The sequence below is a fragment of the Sinocyclocheilus rhinocerous genome, unplaced genomic scaffold (assembly GCF_001515625.1).
Source record: "Sinocyclocheilus rhinocerous isolate Xijiao unplaced genomic scaffold, SAMN03320098_v1.1 scaffold14, whole genome shotgun sequence".
NCBI classification, from domain to species: domain Eukaryota; kingdom Metazoa; phylum Chordata; class Actinopteri; order Cypriniformes; family Cyprinidae; genus Sinocyclocheilus; species Sinocyclocheilus rhinocerous.
Genome location: NW_015629561.1, coordinates 707,055 through 722,945, shown reverse-complemented (window position 1 = coordinate 722,945; position 15,891 = coordinate 707,055). Strand labels below are relative to the sequence as shown.

Sequence of the window (15,891 nt, the reverse complement as noted above, 5' to 3'; positions counted from 1 at the left end):
TGAACTTTTTGTTTTCAATGTGATTAGTGGATAACACAATTTCTTGATATTGCCATGTTTTCCATGGCTGTGGGAACCCTTTCTTTCCTGCTTTTTGATAAGCTGTCTAAGGATAAGCTGCCTTTGCATATTGCTCTGATACAGCAGGCGTCATGTTTAAGAGCTCAGATGTGGCATTTTATTTCAAGTGAAAAAAAAAAACAAATCCTACAATAATCACTTCTGTCTGGATTTAGAGGACATTAAGTGTGTGTGACAGTCTCACATGTGGGAAATGGCTGACGTATGTTAAAGCAGAACAAATATAATTCTACAGATAGAGAATGTGAGAGTGTGGTTTGGACTGTAAAAGTGGTTCGAAGTGTAAAAGTTCACTCAACATTTTTCACTGCCTTTAAAGGGATAGTTCACCCAAAAATGAAAATTTTGTCATCATTACTCACTCTCATGTTATTCTAAACAAAATAAGATATTATGAAGAATGCTGGTAACCAAGCAGTTGCTGGTAGCCATTGACTTCCATATTATTTTTTCCATACTAGTATGGAAGTCAATGGCTACCAGCAACTGTTTGGTTACCAACATTCTTCAAAATATTTTCTTTTGTGTTCAACAAATTCATATAGGTTTGGAACAACATGAGGGTGAGAAAATTGAGAAAATGTTAATTTTTGGGTGAACTATCCCTTTATGGCAACCTGTATGTGTCTGAGGACATATGTTTGTACAAAACAATCAATATGGGCCAATTCTCAGTGCTAGAATTCAAGCATCTCAGTTCTGTTTGATCAGTTAGTCTGTATTGCATTTATGAATATATGCATATTTTATCCGTGGCAGTTGTGGTACAAAAATTGTTGCATGACTTCACTAAAGCCATGTTTCTTGTTTCGCATGTCAGACTTTAAAGATTTTTAAAAAAGTAGCTAAACTTTCATTTCAGGGTGCATCATTATCGTACCTTTCCCTGTTAACAGTGTGCCAGACTAAATGCAACATCTGTGTGTGTGTGTGTGTACGTCGCATCATATGCACGTTGTGCAGCGACACCTAAGGATGTCCAGGTCACAGTATGTCTGAGTCCTCAATGCTGAAGCTGCTACGGCGGCTGCTGTCCACAGAAGCCTCAGGGGACATGGCAGACAGCAGTGGGTCTCCTCCTAGCGGTGACAGGGCCTCTTCCATCAGCAAGAAGTCCAGCTCACTCTTCTTTCCCATTGGCGCGACACCTCCGCCCAACGAGACGAGATCCCCAATGCCCCCCATGCCATCCTGATATCCTGGGATGCCACCATCGCATAAGTCTAGCGACTGGGCATAGTCAAAGTGCTGGGAGCTGCCCACGGCTGGGTACTGCAGCGCGGGCTGGGGATGAAGGTGCTGGTGCAGGTGGAGCTGAGTGTGGGGCTGGGGCTGCGGCTGACCCTGGTGCTGCTGATGATGGGGGTAGTTAGGAGGGAGATGGGGCTGATGTGAGAGGTGGTTCTCCTCAGGGCTGTTCTCCTGCTTGACGAAGGGGTTTAGAACCTCAATGTTGTTAAGACCGGATGGAGAGCTGCTGGGGAGGCCGTGCATCTGGGCCTGCCTCTCAAGCTCCTGAAGAATGAGCACAATAAGATCACGATTACAATCACAATAAGATGATCAGTTTACCATCTCTCAAAATATCAGTTCTCATTTTTATGTATTTTTGAATAAAGATTTTTTTATTTATTGATATTGTTCTATGTCAGTTAATTTAGTATAATTAAGATAATTTCACAGTTTTATTAATAGTTTGAATCAGTTTTTATTTTATATTTTCCATTTTCGTTTAATTTTTTTAAGGTTTAATTTCTTTATTTTATCTATATAGTTTTTATTATTATTATTATTTTATTATAAATTTCAGTTTTAGTTTTAGTTATTTTAGTACATTAGGTTAAACTAAATGCATCTAGCTGAAATAAAATAAGTATTTTATTTCAGTTATTAGTTAAAATAACAAAGATGCTTTTTATGGTTTTAGTTAACTATATTAATCCTGTTCTATATTTTATATTTATCTTTTCATGGCCAATTTCCCTGTTTTTACATTTAGATTACTTGTGCTGTTATTTAACACTCATTTAAAGTTCATCTTGCAAATCACTAATAATTTAATAACACTGGTAAATGTACTCTTTAGCAAATCTAAAAATAAATATCCATTTTTTCATACTCTATCATTTTATGATGCCTAAATTCATTTGTATTGTTTAAAATGATTGATTTTATTTTTAGTGTTTTATTTTCATTGGCCATAACAGTAAAAGTAATGAATGGCTTAACAGTATTGGTCTGCATTTTAATATTGTGCATCCCTAATAATGCTCAAGAAACATTTCTAAAAAACAGAATAGGAAGATCAAGGAACTGATAAGTGACTCAAAGACCTGGATGAGAAACAACTTTACACTAAAGACATGTTAAATGTTCATCTTGTTGCTAGGTCAATTGTGTTCCATGTTGTAAAAGACTATTACTCCTAGCAGATGCTTTAGGTTTTATTTTTAAGTGCTGCATGAATGCTTACCTGAATGCGGAGCCACAGCTGTTTGTTGGCCATCTCCATCCTCCTGAAGTTGTTCTCCACCTCTCTGGTTCTATGGATGTCCTTCTGCATGCGTTTAATATATTCCACAGAGGCCCTCAGAATAGTGCCTTTATTCCAGCGCACATCCCTGAACACAAGAGGTTCCACATGTGTCAAGTGTTTATCAATGAAAGTCTTCAAGCAATTTGAAGAAGTGTCCTACAATCTGACCAGAATTCAATTATAATTGTGTTTATGTGTTTAAATGAACAAAAACTTACAGGTCATTGGTTTTGGGGATCATGGTGCCCAGCTCCTTAATTCGATCATTGATGTTAAACCTTCTCCTCCTTTCAACTGAAGAAAAAAAAATTGTTACTATGGTTATACTAAAGATTAGTAGTATTAGGAGAGAATGAGGAATCAACTAATTCTTTCGCATACAGACTTTCAATTCTATAGCATGATTGTTTCTTCCTTTTTGTCTGACCTTGACCATCATGTTTTTTATTTGTTTTCTGACTCTTTATGTTAATGATGGGAAATGAGGCAACCGGTTCTGTGCAATACCGTCTCTGCGTGTTAATTGTTTACAATGCTCAAGATATGGCACTATATACCATCTTAACCCAAAGTATTTGGGAACAAGCCAAGCTTAGCAAAGCTTTGCAGAATTACTGTCTTATTGTACAACTTCAATACTTGTGAAATGTCACAGGCAATTACATTTTAATGCCACGGCAGCAGGATCTGTCCGAGTTAACGATAGACCAAAGTGTAGTGCACTGTCAGCTGAATTTGCCCGGAGGTGGTGGTGACAGGGGGTGTCAATGGCAGGGCACTAGCGAAGCAAGTGTACTTTAAACCGTGAGGGGTTATAAACTGAAAGAAATGAGAGGGTAAAGCGCATACTCACTCTGGTTGTGGTTGTCTTTCTTCTGCCTCTCTTTAGCCATTGCACGAGCTTCTGCATCTTGTCAAAAACAAAAGGCAATACTGTCGATCAACATGTTTTGCTATACATGCAAATGCTGCCTGAACTGGATTTATGAGACTTTGTAATAGTGGCGATCAGTGAAATTACCTTGGAATGGTGAAACTTTGCTTAAATTTTATCCAGCACGGTTATGTAATAACATTTCTCTCGTGTCTTACGGTTGTAAAGCAGTGTCGTATAGGCTCTGCTCAATTGTCTGTTTATTTTCTGTGGTTTACCTTAGGTTATTATGTTAACACATTATAAGATGGGTTAAAAAACTTTGCCTAAGATTTCTCAGGATAAAAAAAAACATAAAAACAACACCGGAATGTTTGAGTATGATCAAAATTTTTCAGCAATTTCCCTTGTGACAACGATGTCATGTTTGCCTCCCACAGTTCATGCCATTCATATCACTTACAGTACAAACACTCTTAACGGGTACATAGTACCAAGTAAACATTTAAATACTCTTGACTAAATGTGTTTTTCATGTCATATACACTGATAAAAAAATTTTAATGTAAAGTCAGCAACACCAAAGCTTTGGTGTTGCCGACTTTACATTAAAAAATTTTTTCCACTTGTTTCTTAGTCGAGCACCCAGTTGAGATCGATGTGCGTGCTTTTGCCTGCTCTTTATATACACTGATAAAGACAGGATAAAGATAAATTAAAATAATTCCTATTTAGGAATTTCTAAGCAAAACTAAAAATTTAAATATTTATTTAGTTATTAAATGGTTTTGTTTGACCGAATAGGGGAAAATAATCAGACAACAGAACAAACAATGTTGAAAGAATTACAAAATTATTTTATTTTATTTTATTTGACAAATTTCAGTACATAATTCCAATTTTAAATTGTGTTATTGTGTAACTTTTTGCTTTTACCTCTTAAATATGCCAGTGCATGGCATAGCTGGAGTGTTTGTGTGTGCAGCAGTACTCTGTTTTATATGACTAATCTAGAGATTGCTTTACCTGACAGCTCTCTCTTGATGGCCAGGTTGGCAGGGCAGGAGTTGCTGGTCATGGCGATAGCTGATCCGGACATACCTGGCCCCATGTACACATCCAAATGGCTGCTGGACAGCGGAAGCTATAGTGCACAAAAGAGATACAGGTGAGTCTTGGTGAGTTGGAAGACAACAACAGTATTTAAAGTTACAAAGACAAAATTTTCATAGCATTAAATAACAATACGTGCATGTCCTTACTGCAATCTATGCTTTCTCTGCTGGACAAGATACAACTAGTTTGTCTTGCAAATGGCATTTTTATGAAGCTGTATTTAGCGTAACCCTGGTAAATCATCACAATAACTAGAAACCCAATAAACACTCAGCTTATCTCTAGAGCAAAGCCATAAACGCTAGAGATACCGGAGATAAAACACACAAATATCACACTCGGCTATAGCTTCTGGGTGAGAGAAATGATTGACTATGCTCTTTCTTATCTGGGTCTTTATGGTTTTATACCAGTTGTATCTTTTATTCCATTTTAGTGTCTCAGTATAATTGTAAGCAAGCCAGCTCTGAGCTCCTAATGAGCCGTGACAGATAAATCAGCTCAGATACCTTATCGCAGAGGCTACTGTGAAGCACAAAGTCAAACAAACAGAAATCAACAGTAAAAAGTCAGAGAGGGAAGCCCGTTATACAAAATATGCCATTACTTCTAATAAAATGCATGCCTGTCATCACCTTGCACCCAATACTTCAGTGAAGCAGGCCATAGTGACACACAGAGAAAACAGAAACGGCTCATTAAGCATTTCAAACTAAGAGGAAAGTATCTAAGAGAGGGTATGAACTTGTGAACGCTGCTTCCTGACAAACAATGGCGATGATTCAAAATATGTGTATGCACAATGCAAAATGTTTGACGCCCTGTTGGTTTTGGGAATTCCATCTCTAGAGGCTTTAATCACTGATCAAAGAAACAGTGATCAAAGGAGGTGGTCAACAGGGTCGGAGGTGGCCTATGCAGCCTCATTTGGAGTCTAAACCCCACCTCTTCACCCCATGTCTCTTCTGACCTTTAAAATCCCCAATGTCACTCTGAAAAATATGGTTTGCACACTAAATATTGAGCAAAGTGGCCGATGCTGCTCATATACACCAAATCTGAGACTATACGCCACTGTTTGCTTTTTTATTTTTTTAAATGGCCGTATTACAAATCCACCAGGATTAGGGATTTAATTGTTCTGTGGATAAGCATAATAATGCCATTTATCAAGGAATACCTTTGCATACAGAAAAGTCGGTAGGAAAAAATGGCTACATACAAGATTAATAATGTTTCTGGTAAACAGAAGAAAAACAATAGCACTTCCTGATAGGATGATTCCTATAGGCAGGACACCAAGCCAGAGAGTCTGGAAACAAAGATCAATCATTACAATGGAAAATAGATCGGCAAGAAAGCTGATCAATCGGAAAATCAATCAGACGCATTCACTCAATACTGTAAAAAAGACAACACAATAATTTTTCTTCATATTGAATAATCATATTTGGAAGACTACAGACATACTTATTTTCTGTACAATGACAATCAGTCCAAAAAAGCTTTGAACCCCATTGATTTCCATTGTGTGGACAGGTTTGGAACGCCATGAGAGTTAATTATGACAGAATTTTAATTTATGTGTAAACTATCCCTATAACAGATAAAACAGTATTATTCAGTTGCTCTCCTGCAGGTCCACATAAACAACAGCCATTTACAGATATATGAGCACATCATGCTACAAGCCTACAGCTATGTGTGTGTGTGGCAAGGTTACCGGTGTCCTACAGTACAGTGCCCAAGGCATGTGCTCTTTCTTTCTAGTCTCTCTAGTTTCCAGGAACAAGACCTTCACCCTCAACCTCCCCGGAGAGACTAACCTGAGCTGCACCAGGACCTTCTCTCTTCTACTTTCTCTTAACTACTAAACGCTGAACTTTCCCCTATCTGGACTTTCAGCCTCCCCTCCCCAGCCCTCTCACTCTCCCAAACCTCCCCCTGCTTCCCCACCTTCACGGAATGCCTTGTAAACAAGTTGAACTCTAACTGAGAGCGGCTTAATTGTTAATGTCAGGCAGTTATTTAAAATACAAAGCACAGTGCTCCCATTTTCCTGATTCCCAACGCAATGTCTTTCCTTGAGTGAATCAGGCCACAATTTTAAGTCAATTAAACACTTTAAATCCTTAAAACATTTTCCCCGAGACATGCCGAGGAAGCTGGCAAAGTTCTTATATTGGTTATCCAATAAATTGAGCACAAAAAATTCAGCAGACAAAGTTCTCGATGAGTCTTAACAGAAAACAAGTCGTTCTGAGGTTGCATGAGAGAAAAACACTTGCATCATTTTACTGAGACGGTGCTTTGCTATAATTAGACATGACTTTTGGTAATCAGACAAAGATGCTTTGTTACATCCCTATAACCCTGATAAAAAGCAGCACAACAAATGGATCCAGTATAATTCCTCCATTGTTAAAGTACAAAGTTGAGGGGATTTCAAAAATAGACCTATTCAGCGGCAATAAGATGCAGTCTGTACATCATAAACAGAAATTATTCACTCAATTTTCTACTTGCCCTCTGGGATTCAGTGATCTGTATTAGTCACAGGCGGTAATGTCAACAACTAAAAGCCCTGAACTGAGTGAAGCCGTTACTTACTGTGTTTGGCATCTGGACCACAGGGTCAATATAAGCCTGGATGTCATCATAACTGGACCGCAGGCTGATGATGTCATCAATAACCTCATCCATCTTGTCAAAAACAAACACATAACTAGAATTTAGTCACCTTGTGCATTTGCATTCTACAAAGTATGTACATTTTCCTTTGATTACTAAAGATTTTCTTTATAAATTCTTCAATATAACTCTGCTGCCGATATCTAAAGAGAATATTTCCAATGAAATTACCAATGAAAGATGTATTCCTCTCAACATTCCTACAGACATATTCCCCGTGTAGTTTAGCTCACAAAGGTTGTAAGTATGCCACAAGCACACATTCACTTAGGATCCCATAGGATTTGGTGGCATTGGGAACGAAGGAAGGAAGGAAGGACCAAAGTCTTCTCCGTTCCAAAGGGCCATCCTTCCTAGGGTTCCCTGTCACTCTTTAATCTGTAATTATACCTCCACGGCCATAATTGGCCACTTAAACTCCAATGAAAATGGAGTTAAGTTAGTTAACTCCCTGACCTTTGTGTGCACTTGGGCAAATAACACCCACCAGGGGTGAGAAATGGAGAAAATCATAAAGGGCATGGTGTACGAGAGACGAGCAAGACTGTGTCATTTACTGAACTTTAGGTTTCTGACTCAAAGAGGAACTGCGGTGCTAAATATAAAACTGTAACAGATACAATAACTGTAAATGAAACATCGACAAAATGAATCATGATGAATGTTAAGACATGTTTTAGGAAATGTATTTATTTCAAACATGCCTGGACGTGCTTACAACCACAACCGTATGAAAATGAAAAGAAACGCTGAACTACCTCATTCTCATGGCTGGAGCCGATGTTGAGCATGGCCATGGGACTGTTGGGTGCACTGTTCCCAGCAGAGGTCATGAGCTGCTCAGTGCGCATGCATGGAGAGGACATGGTTGATGGGACGATTCCTGTCTGACCCTGAGGCATGGTGGATGGAGAGGGCTGTACCAAGCTTGTGACTGCATGTACAGCCTGCTTGGTAGCGTATGTGGTGGACAGGTACTCCTTGACTTGCTGCCGCTGAGACTGTCGAATGTGGTAGTCCGTGGGGTTCTCAAGATGGGTCTGCACCTGTAAGCATGATATATAATAAATATAATATATAATATGTACACTGCTATCCAAAAATTTGGGGTCAGTACGATTTTTTTTAAAAAGAAATTAGAACTCTTATTCAGCAAGGACGCATTCAATTGATTGAAAGTGACAGTAAAGACATTTATATTGCTACAAAATATTTCTATTTTAAATAAATGCTGTTCTTTTGAACTTTCTACTTGTCAAAGAATCCTGAATAAATATGTATCACAGTTTCCATAATTTTAAGCAGCACAACTATTTTCAACATTGATATTAATAAGAAATGTTTCTTTACCACATTAGCATATTAGAATGATTTCTGAAGGATCAAGTGACACGGAAGACTTAATGGCTGCTGAAAATTCATCTTTCACAGGAATAAATTACATTTCAAAATATATTAAATAGAGCTCTTGTAAATTGTACTAATATTCCACAATATTGCTGTTTATTTACTTAGGTGAGCATAAGACTTTTTTTTTTTTTTTTTTTATAAATGAAAAGATTATACTGACTCCAAACTTTGCAATGGTAGTGGAAATATATTTTGACTGACTTAAAAACTGTAAGAATGCAATGACTTGCATTTTCTAAACCCACACATTAAATATATTAAACACAGAAGTATTTTTAAAAAGTATGCACCATCTGGCACCATTAAGTCTCATGACTTACTCTTCCAGTGGAAAGTACAGTGTTTTTACTGTAACCATTACACATTACAAATAAAACCAAGCTAAAGCCTCCAGGCTCAGCCACTTATGTTTCAGAGCCACAGTCATAGATAGTTATGTAACTGTGGGGTTTAAATCTAGGCATGTACGGGGCACACAGGGGCCAGAAAGAGCCTTCAGAGGTTCACCGGATCACACAGGCACCTGCTGATGGAGGTTCAGAATGGTTACAAGTTACGTCTGACCGGACTGGCCTCGTTCTTTCACTTCAAAGCCAGACTGTCTTTAACAGAGTTATTCAGGACTCAAAACTGACATTTGACTCAATGTGGCTCGATGTGCACTGATGAAAAGAAAAATGCATTTAGGTGTTAATAAAACAACATATTGTCTGTGCACTTACACATGACCCAAATGTGAGCAAGCATGCATATCAACAAAACTGTGTCTGTATACTGATGGAAAATATCAGCCATAATACCACATTCCTGAATGAAAACAAGCCTCAGGATTAGTGGATGAAAGCCTTTACACTTTAGCTCTCAAATTATTCAATCCCAGTCCAAGCACTTTCACTTTAAGATAAAAAAAAATGTTGGAGCAAATAAAACTTTTATAGGCAGTTTAAGTGAAGGATACAGGACTCCAATCTACATACAAAAGCTGTAAACTGGGGACACTGTCTGGGAGGACATTTCCCTGCAGTTAATTAGTTGTGGTTAGAAGTTCATCTCACATGGAGCTCTTCGTTACATACTTTTATTCAATCTAGGAATGGTGGCAGTAAATGTCCAGCTAAATGATACAGCACTGGGTGAAATAGGAGCTGCTGTTGCTTAATCCTGAGATGACACATGGTTGGCTGCATAGGAGGGCAGCAACAACATGCTTGTGGCTCAAGTTATTGCCACTTACACTCAGGAAACACAACTGTGTAGCTTTTATATTTCATGATGACCCTTATTACTACTTTGGTCTGAAAAAAACAGAGGTTTGACTATGCAGGATTCAGGATTCGTTTGGCTCAGGTGAACATGACATTTAAAGATCACCCAGAATTACTTTATGATACAGATTATATTAATGTTTGAGTTATGGTAACTGATATGGCAAACAGATTTTTCATTTTATTTATTTAAATTGATTTTAAATACACTACTGTTGAAACATTTGGGGTCAGTGATATATATATATATTTTTTTTAATTAAAACTTTTATTCAGCAAGTATGCATTCAGTTGATTAAGTGACAGTAAAGACATTTATAATGATACACAAGGTTTCTATTTTAGATGAATGCTGTTTTTTTAACTTCCTAATCATCAAAGAATTTTGAAGAAAATGTATCATGGTTTCCACAAAAACATTAAGCAGCACAATTGCTTGTGACATTAATAATAATAAGAAATGTTTCTTGAGCAGCAAATTAGCATATTAGAATTATTTCTGAAGGATCATGTGACACGAGTGAAAACTGGAGTAATGGCTGCTGCAAATTCAGCTTTACCATCACAGGAATAAAGTACATTTTAAAATAGATTAAAATAGAAAACAATTATTTTAAAATGTGTAATAATGTTTCACACATTTTTTGATCAAACAAATGCATTCTTGGTGAGACTTCTTTCAAAAACATCTTACTGACCACCACAGACGTTTGAATGGGAGTGTAAGTAGTTTCTGTTTTTTAACACAATTAAATGATCTTAAATTAACAATAACACCACAACACAATATGCATTACAGTTTATTATTATTAATTATATTAGTAGTATTGATATCATTATTAGTATTACTATTGTTGTTGTTTTATGAACTGATACAATTAAGTTGAAAATTCTGAAAATGCCAGTCAAAATGATTGTCAGTCTCTTTCTCTAATACCAACGCTTCCTAAATCTGACATTCAGTTTGAATGATTCAGTTAATTTGTCAGAAATGACTGTCTTGGAGGAAGTTGAACAAAGATTTTTTTTAAGTCACACAAACAAAGTTGTTGAGCAAGTAACTTGATTGAGAACAGAGACTTTTACTGTCTATTCATAGGAACACAAGAAGCTTTACAGTTCCAAAAAACGATGGGGCTTTTTGTCAGGCTTTGTAATCAGAATTAAAAATAAACAACAAAAAAAAAACCTTCTGCACTTGTAGGTGCAGTACAAAGTTTCATAACATCACACACACCCAAACTCAAAATTCCACATGTGTACACTGAGCACAGAGTGGCTCCTTTAAACTAACTGATAACAATCCAGAAAAACAGTGGCAGAATCATGTCACCTGTAAGAATGTTTTCCATTGTGTTTTCTCTAAATAAGTTATGTCACAGCGGCCCCTCTTTTTTTATTTTTCCTCTTACCTGGCTGCCGTTCCACCGCATTCTTCTACAAATACTCCTGACTTTGTTTTTGATCTTGGTTGAAATGTAATCCAGCACACTAAAGCCGTGGTCAGTCCTGCACGACCCACTGACTTCTGGACTTAGCCCACTACTCTTTCACCGCAACACGAGAGGAGATTACCAGAGTACCTAATCTTGCCTAATTTGGTCTTCATGCACTCCTTAGAACTCATTCATGCTGTTGGGACTACTAGGGTGGCCGAAGCGCTAAACTACCCAATGGAAGGCAAGATTAGGGTCTCATGGGGGAGCTCATTCTTACCCCGGAACACAGAACTTCACTATGATTAGAGGGAATTTAGCGAGATTTAAGGGAGAGGGCATATCCCACTGATAATCAGTCTTAGCAAAGTATTTCTACAAAAACGTACCGGTGTCACAATTTTTATGAAAACCAAAAAAATGGTTTTGAACTAATTTGAACTATGTGGCGTTCTCTTGCACTCATGACAGGTTTCTATGGATGAATCATACTGGTTAATGTGGTCACATGACCTGGCATTATTGTTGGCCCTTTGACGGATTGCTTTTCTTCCTCTTTTCTAAGTTGTTTTGGATAAAAGTGTCAGCTGAATGCATAAATGTAAATGTAAATTTCGGTCACATAAGCTGATGGATATGCCTACCTTTAACTAGGGCTGGACGATATGGCCAAAATTTATATCACGATATATTTCTTAATTTCGGTCAATACAATATAATTCCGATGGGGAGCTCATTCTTACCCCGGAACACAGAACTTCACTATGATTAGAGGGAATTTAGCGAGATTTAAGGGAGAGGGCATATCCCACTGATAATCAGTCTTAGCAAAGTATTTCTACAAAAACGTACCGGTGTCACAATTTTTATGAAAACCAAAAAAATGGTTTTGAACTAATTTGAACTATGTGGCGTTCTCTTGCACTCATGACAGGTTTCTATGGATGAATCATACTGGTTAATGTGGTCACATGACCTGGCATTATTGTTGGCCCTTTGACGGATTGCTTTTCTTCCTCTTTTCTAAGTTGTTTTGGATAAAAGTGTCAGCTGAATGCATAAATGTAAATGTAAATTTCGGTCACATAAGCTGATGGATATGCCTACCTTTAACTAGGGCTGGACGATATGGCCAAAATTTATATCACGATATATTTCTTAATTTCGGTCAATACAATATAATTCCGATATCGATATGAACACTATTAAAAAAAGCCTCATAAAAACTGCCAAGCACACCCACAATAGATGTCTTTACCTACAAACTTATGAAAAAATAATTTGCCAAGTCTATGAAACCTCTTCCTATAAAACTTTTTTTTTTTTGAAAAAAACAGCACAAATAAATGAATGTTCACCTTTTATTTGTATTTAGCCTTCATACAAACAAGAAATGTGAAATCATAAATTATTAATATCTTTAACTTCAAACTATAGGCCAGTCAAATACCAGTCATATACCAGTATATATACCAGTCAAAAGTTTTTGAACAGTAAGATTTTTAATGTTTTTTAAAGAATTCTCTTCTGCTCACCAAGCATGCATTTATTTGATCCGAAATATTTTTTACTATTTAAAATAACTGATTTCTATTAGGAAATATTTTAAAATGTAATTTATTCCTGTGATTTCCAAGCTCATTTTTAGCATCATTACTCCAGTCACATGATCCTTTAGAAATCATTCTAATATTCTGATTTGCTGCTCAAAGATAATTTATTATTATGCTGAAAACAGCTGAGTATAATTTTTTATGGTTTCTTTGATGAATAGAAAGTTCAGAAGAAAAGCATTTATCTGAAATAGAAATCTTTTGTAACATTATAAAACCCAAAAAAACATTTATTATTATTATTATGTTGAAAACAGTTGAGTAGATTTTTTTCAGATTTCTTTGAAAGAAAGCATTTATCTGAAATAGAAATATTTTGTAACATTATAAATGTCTTTATCATCCCTTTTGATCAATTTAAAGCATCCTTGCTGAATAAAGCATCCAAAAAAAATTATACTGACTCCAAGGGAATTCTTAAAAAAAACATTAAAAATCTTACTGTTCAAAAACTTTTGACTGGTAGTGTAGGCTGATTATTCTTATAGATTGAAACAAATGTGCTTCAGCCAGTATAAAGAGTATGAAAAGTGCTCTGAGTTATTGCAGAAAACAAAAAAAATTGAGCAACAACAAAAACGTTGCTGGAGAAGTGCTTATTATTGAAAATGCAAACTGATTCTCCGCCAGCAGGAGGCGCTTTGAGAGTGGTAGAACTAGCGGTTTCTCCAGTAACGGCTGTAATCAAATCAGCTCCGCTCATGAACGCTACTTTATCAGATAAAATGAAAATGACATTGAAACTTTTCTGAAGACAGTCGGTTCCCTTCAGAGATACATTCATATAAAACACCCGCGACGTGTTTTGATTTTGAAACGTGCAGTGCTCATGTTTATTCAACGAAGTCAAATGCCACAAATAAATCAATGTATGGGAAACACTGGTAATGTATATCGAAATATTGGAAATGTTTAAAAATCATATCACCGTTATTGACAACAATTATATCGCAATACATATTGATATTGAATTATTGTCCAGCCATACCTTTAACACTTCAACGGGCACCTGCATGGGTGCCTGGAAGTGTGTTGGTGCGCTGATGGCTGGCGAGGGCGCTGGTGGGCCTGGCATGCGGTGCTGCATGTAATGCATGGATGCTGCCTGTTGCTGCTGCCGCTCCCGCTGCTCCTCCTGCTGCATTTGGTCCCGCATGAGCTGCAGGCGCAGGCCAATGCGTGACGACATGGCTGGGGGACGCGGGGGGCGGGCTGCTGTCACCGTGCAGTCCAGCCCGAAGAGTGGTGGGGTGTCTGCAAAGGAAATAGTTAGAGGAAGTGAATATGAAGTAAATGGATTTCAAATAAATACGGTTCTTTCAAACTTTCTATTAATCAAAGAATCATGAAAAAAGGAGCTTCCACAGAAATATTATCCAGCAATTTTTTTAAACATTGATAATAATAAGAAACGTTTCTTGAGCACCAAATCAGCATATTAGAATGATTACTGAAGGATCATGTGACACTGAAAACTGGAGTAATGGCTGCTAAAAATCCAGTTTCGCGCCCCCCCCCCCAAAATAAAAAATAAAAAATAAATTACATTTTTTAAATAGATTAAAATATAACAGTTATTTTACATTTTATCAATATTTCACATATTACAGAATTTACTGTATTTTTTATCGAATAAATGCAGTCTTAGTAAGCATAAAATATTTCTTTAAAACACCTTATATTAAAAGAGAAAACAATATTGCTGTTTTTGTAAAAACAAACAAACAAACATAAAAATGCAACACCAACTGCACCAGCAGCACCAGTGTGGTCTCTCTATAACAATATATCACTTGTAATATGATATAAATGGCTATTTAATAAGTGTAGTTACAATTAAAAATAAAAATTAAATTAAGTATACACATGAGGAACCTAAAAGATAAATCATATATATATATATATATATATATATATATATATAATGTACATTGTATGTAACCACCATATGATGCATTCATAATGTAATTTGGGTGTCCTCAAATTGCCCATAAGATTATCAACAGGCTATGCCATTTCTTTTGAGCTGTTGTCCATCCCACAAGGAGACCGATGGCTCTAAATAAATACAACTCAGAAGTTACAATGAGTGTGATGGGGAAGTCATGTGAGGGTCAGGTGGTGTTTTTCTTTTCTGTAGAAGCTCATGTGAGTAGCCTTTTCAATTTGGAAATGCCTCCTAAACATCTTCACCCCATAATACAGAAAGGCCCACACCCTGTTTCTTCTACGGCCCTGGGGAGTCCCTAAGCAGAGGAGTTCCTCTTTTCGGGGTGCTAACCAACATGCAAGCAAGCATGACTTTGCTGTTATTGGAGATATTGCGACAAAGATACATACAGGAAGTAAAATTTAAGTGTACTTATTGATAAAGATGGGGTGCTGAGTATCCACCCTATGTTAGATAAAGCCAACAGAGGCCTGTCTGGTGCATCTCAGCAGCACTACATCACAAACTATACTGTAGATAGCCACGAGGTGGAAAGGACAACCCAGAGGGACTGGGGCTGCCTATGGAGAAAAGCTTATTGTACTAGAGGTACAATAAGCAAAGCAGCTCCTATTGAGATGGCACTGAAGCAGCATTTAGCCCACAGTGTACATTTCAGTGGTGGAGGGGGCACACACACTACAAGCTTTGTGGTTCACACTGGTCAGTGGACACTTTCAGGCTTTGTCACCAGGGCAGTTGCCAGAGGTTGACTCAGTTCCAGGAGAGCAGAGCTTTGGGACGGACTGTCTCACAAACAGCTAGACGGACTACCGGGGTGGTTGATAACCTGCTGGTATTTGACTTCAAACTTAGTGAGGCAAGATCAGATATGGATGTGGCACCAGAGCTACATTATTATTTTTTAAAAACACTCTA

At 37.1% G+C, this 15,891-nt stretch overlaps 1 protein-coding gene across 5 annotated transcripts in view; it reads right to left on the bottom strand.

Moving 5' to 3' along the window:
• Nucleotides 1-648: 648 nt before the first annotated feature.
• LOC107739273 (transcription factor EB-like) overlaps nt 649-15,891 on the bottom strand; it is a 39,365-nt gene continuing 24,122 nt past the window's right edge. For 3 of the 5 annotated variants that reach the window (XM_016551330.1, XM_016551332.1, XM_016551331.1), the window contains 8 exons: nt 14,011-14,276; nt 8,057-8,344; nt 7,218-7,310; nt 4,518-4,635; nt 3,471-3,527; nt 2,836-2,911; nt 2,555-2,702; nt 649-1,596 (listed from right to left, as the gene is read on the bottom strand). In XM_016551330.1, coding sequence (XP_016406816.1) covers nt 1,066-1,596; nt 2,555-2,702; nt 2,836-2,911; nt 3,471-3,527; nt 4,518-4,635; nt 7,218-7,310; nt 8,057-8,344; nt 14,011-14,211 — 1,512 coding nt within the window. In that variant the 5' untranslated portion in view covers nt 14,212-14,276 and the 3' untranslated portion in view covers nt 649-1,065. The remainder of the gene's footprint in view (nt 1,597-2,554; nt 2,703-2,835; nt 2,912-3,470; nt 3,528-4,517; nt 4,636-7,217; nt 7,311-8,056; nt 8,345-14,010; nt 14,277-15,891) is intronic. The other 2 variants (XM_016551333.1, XM_016551334.1) reach the window with 2 other exon arrangements.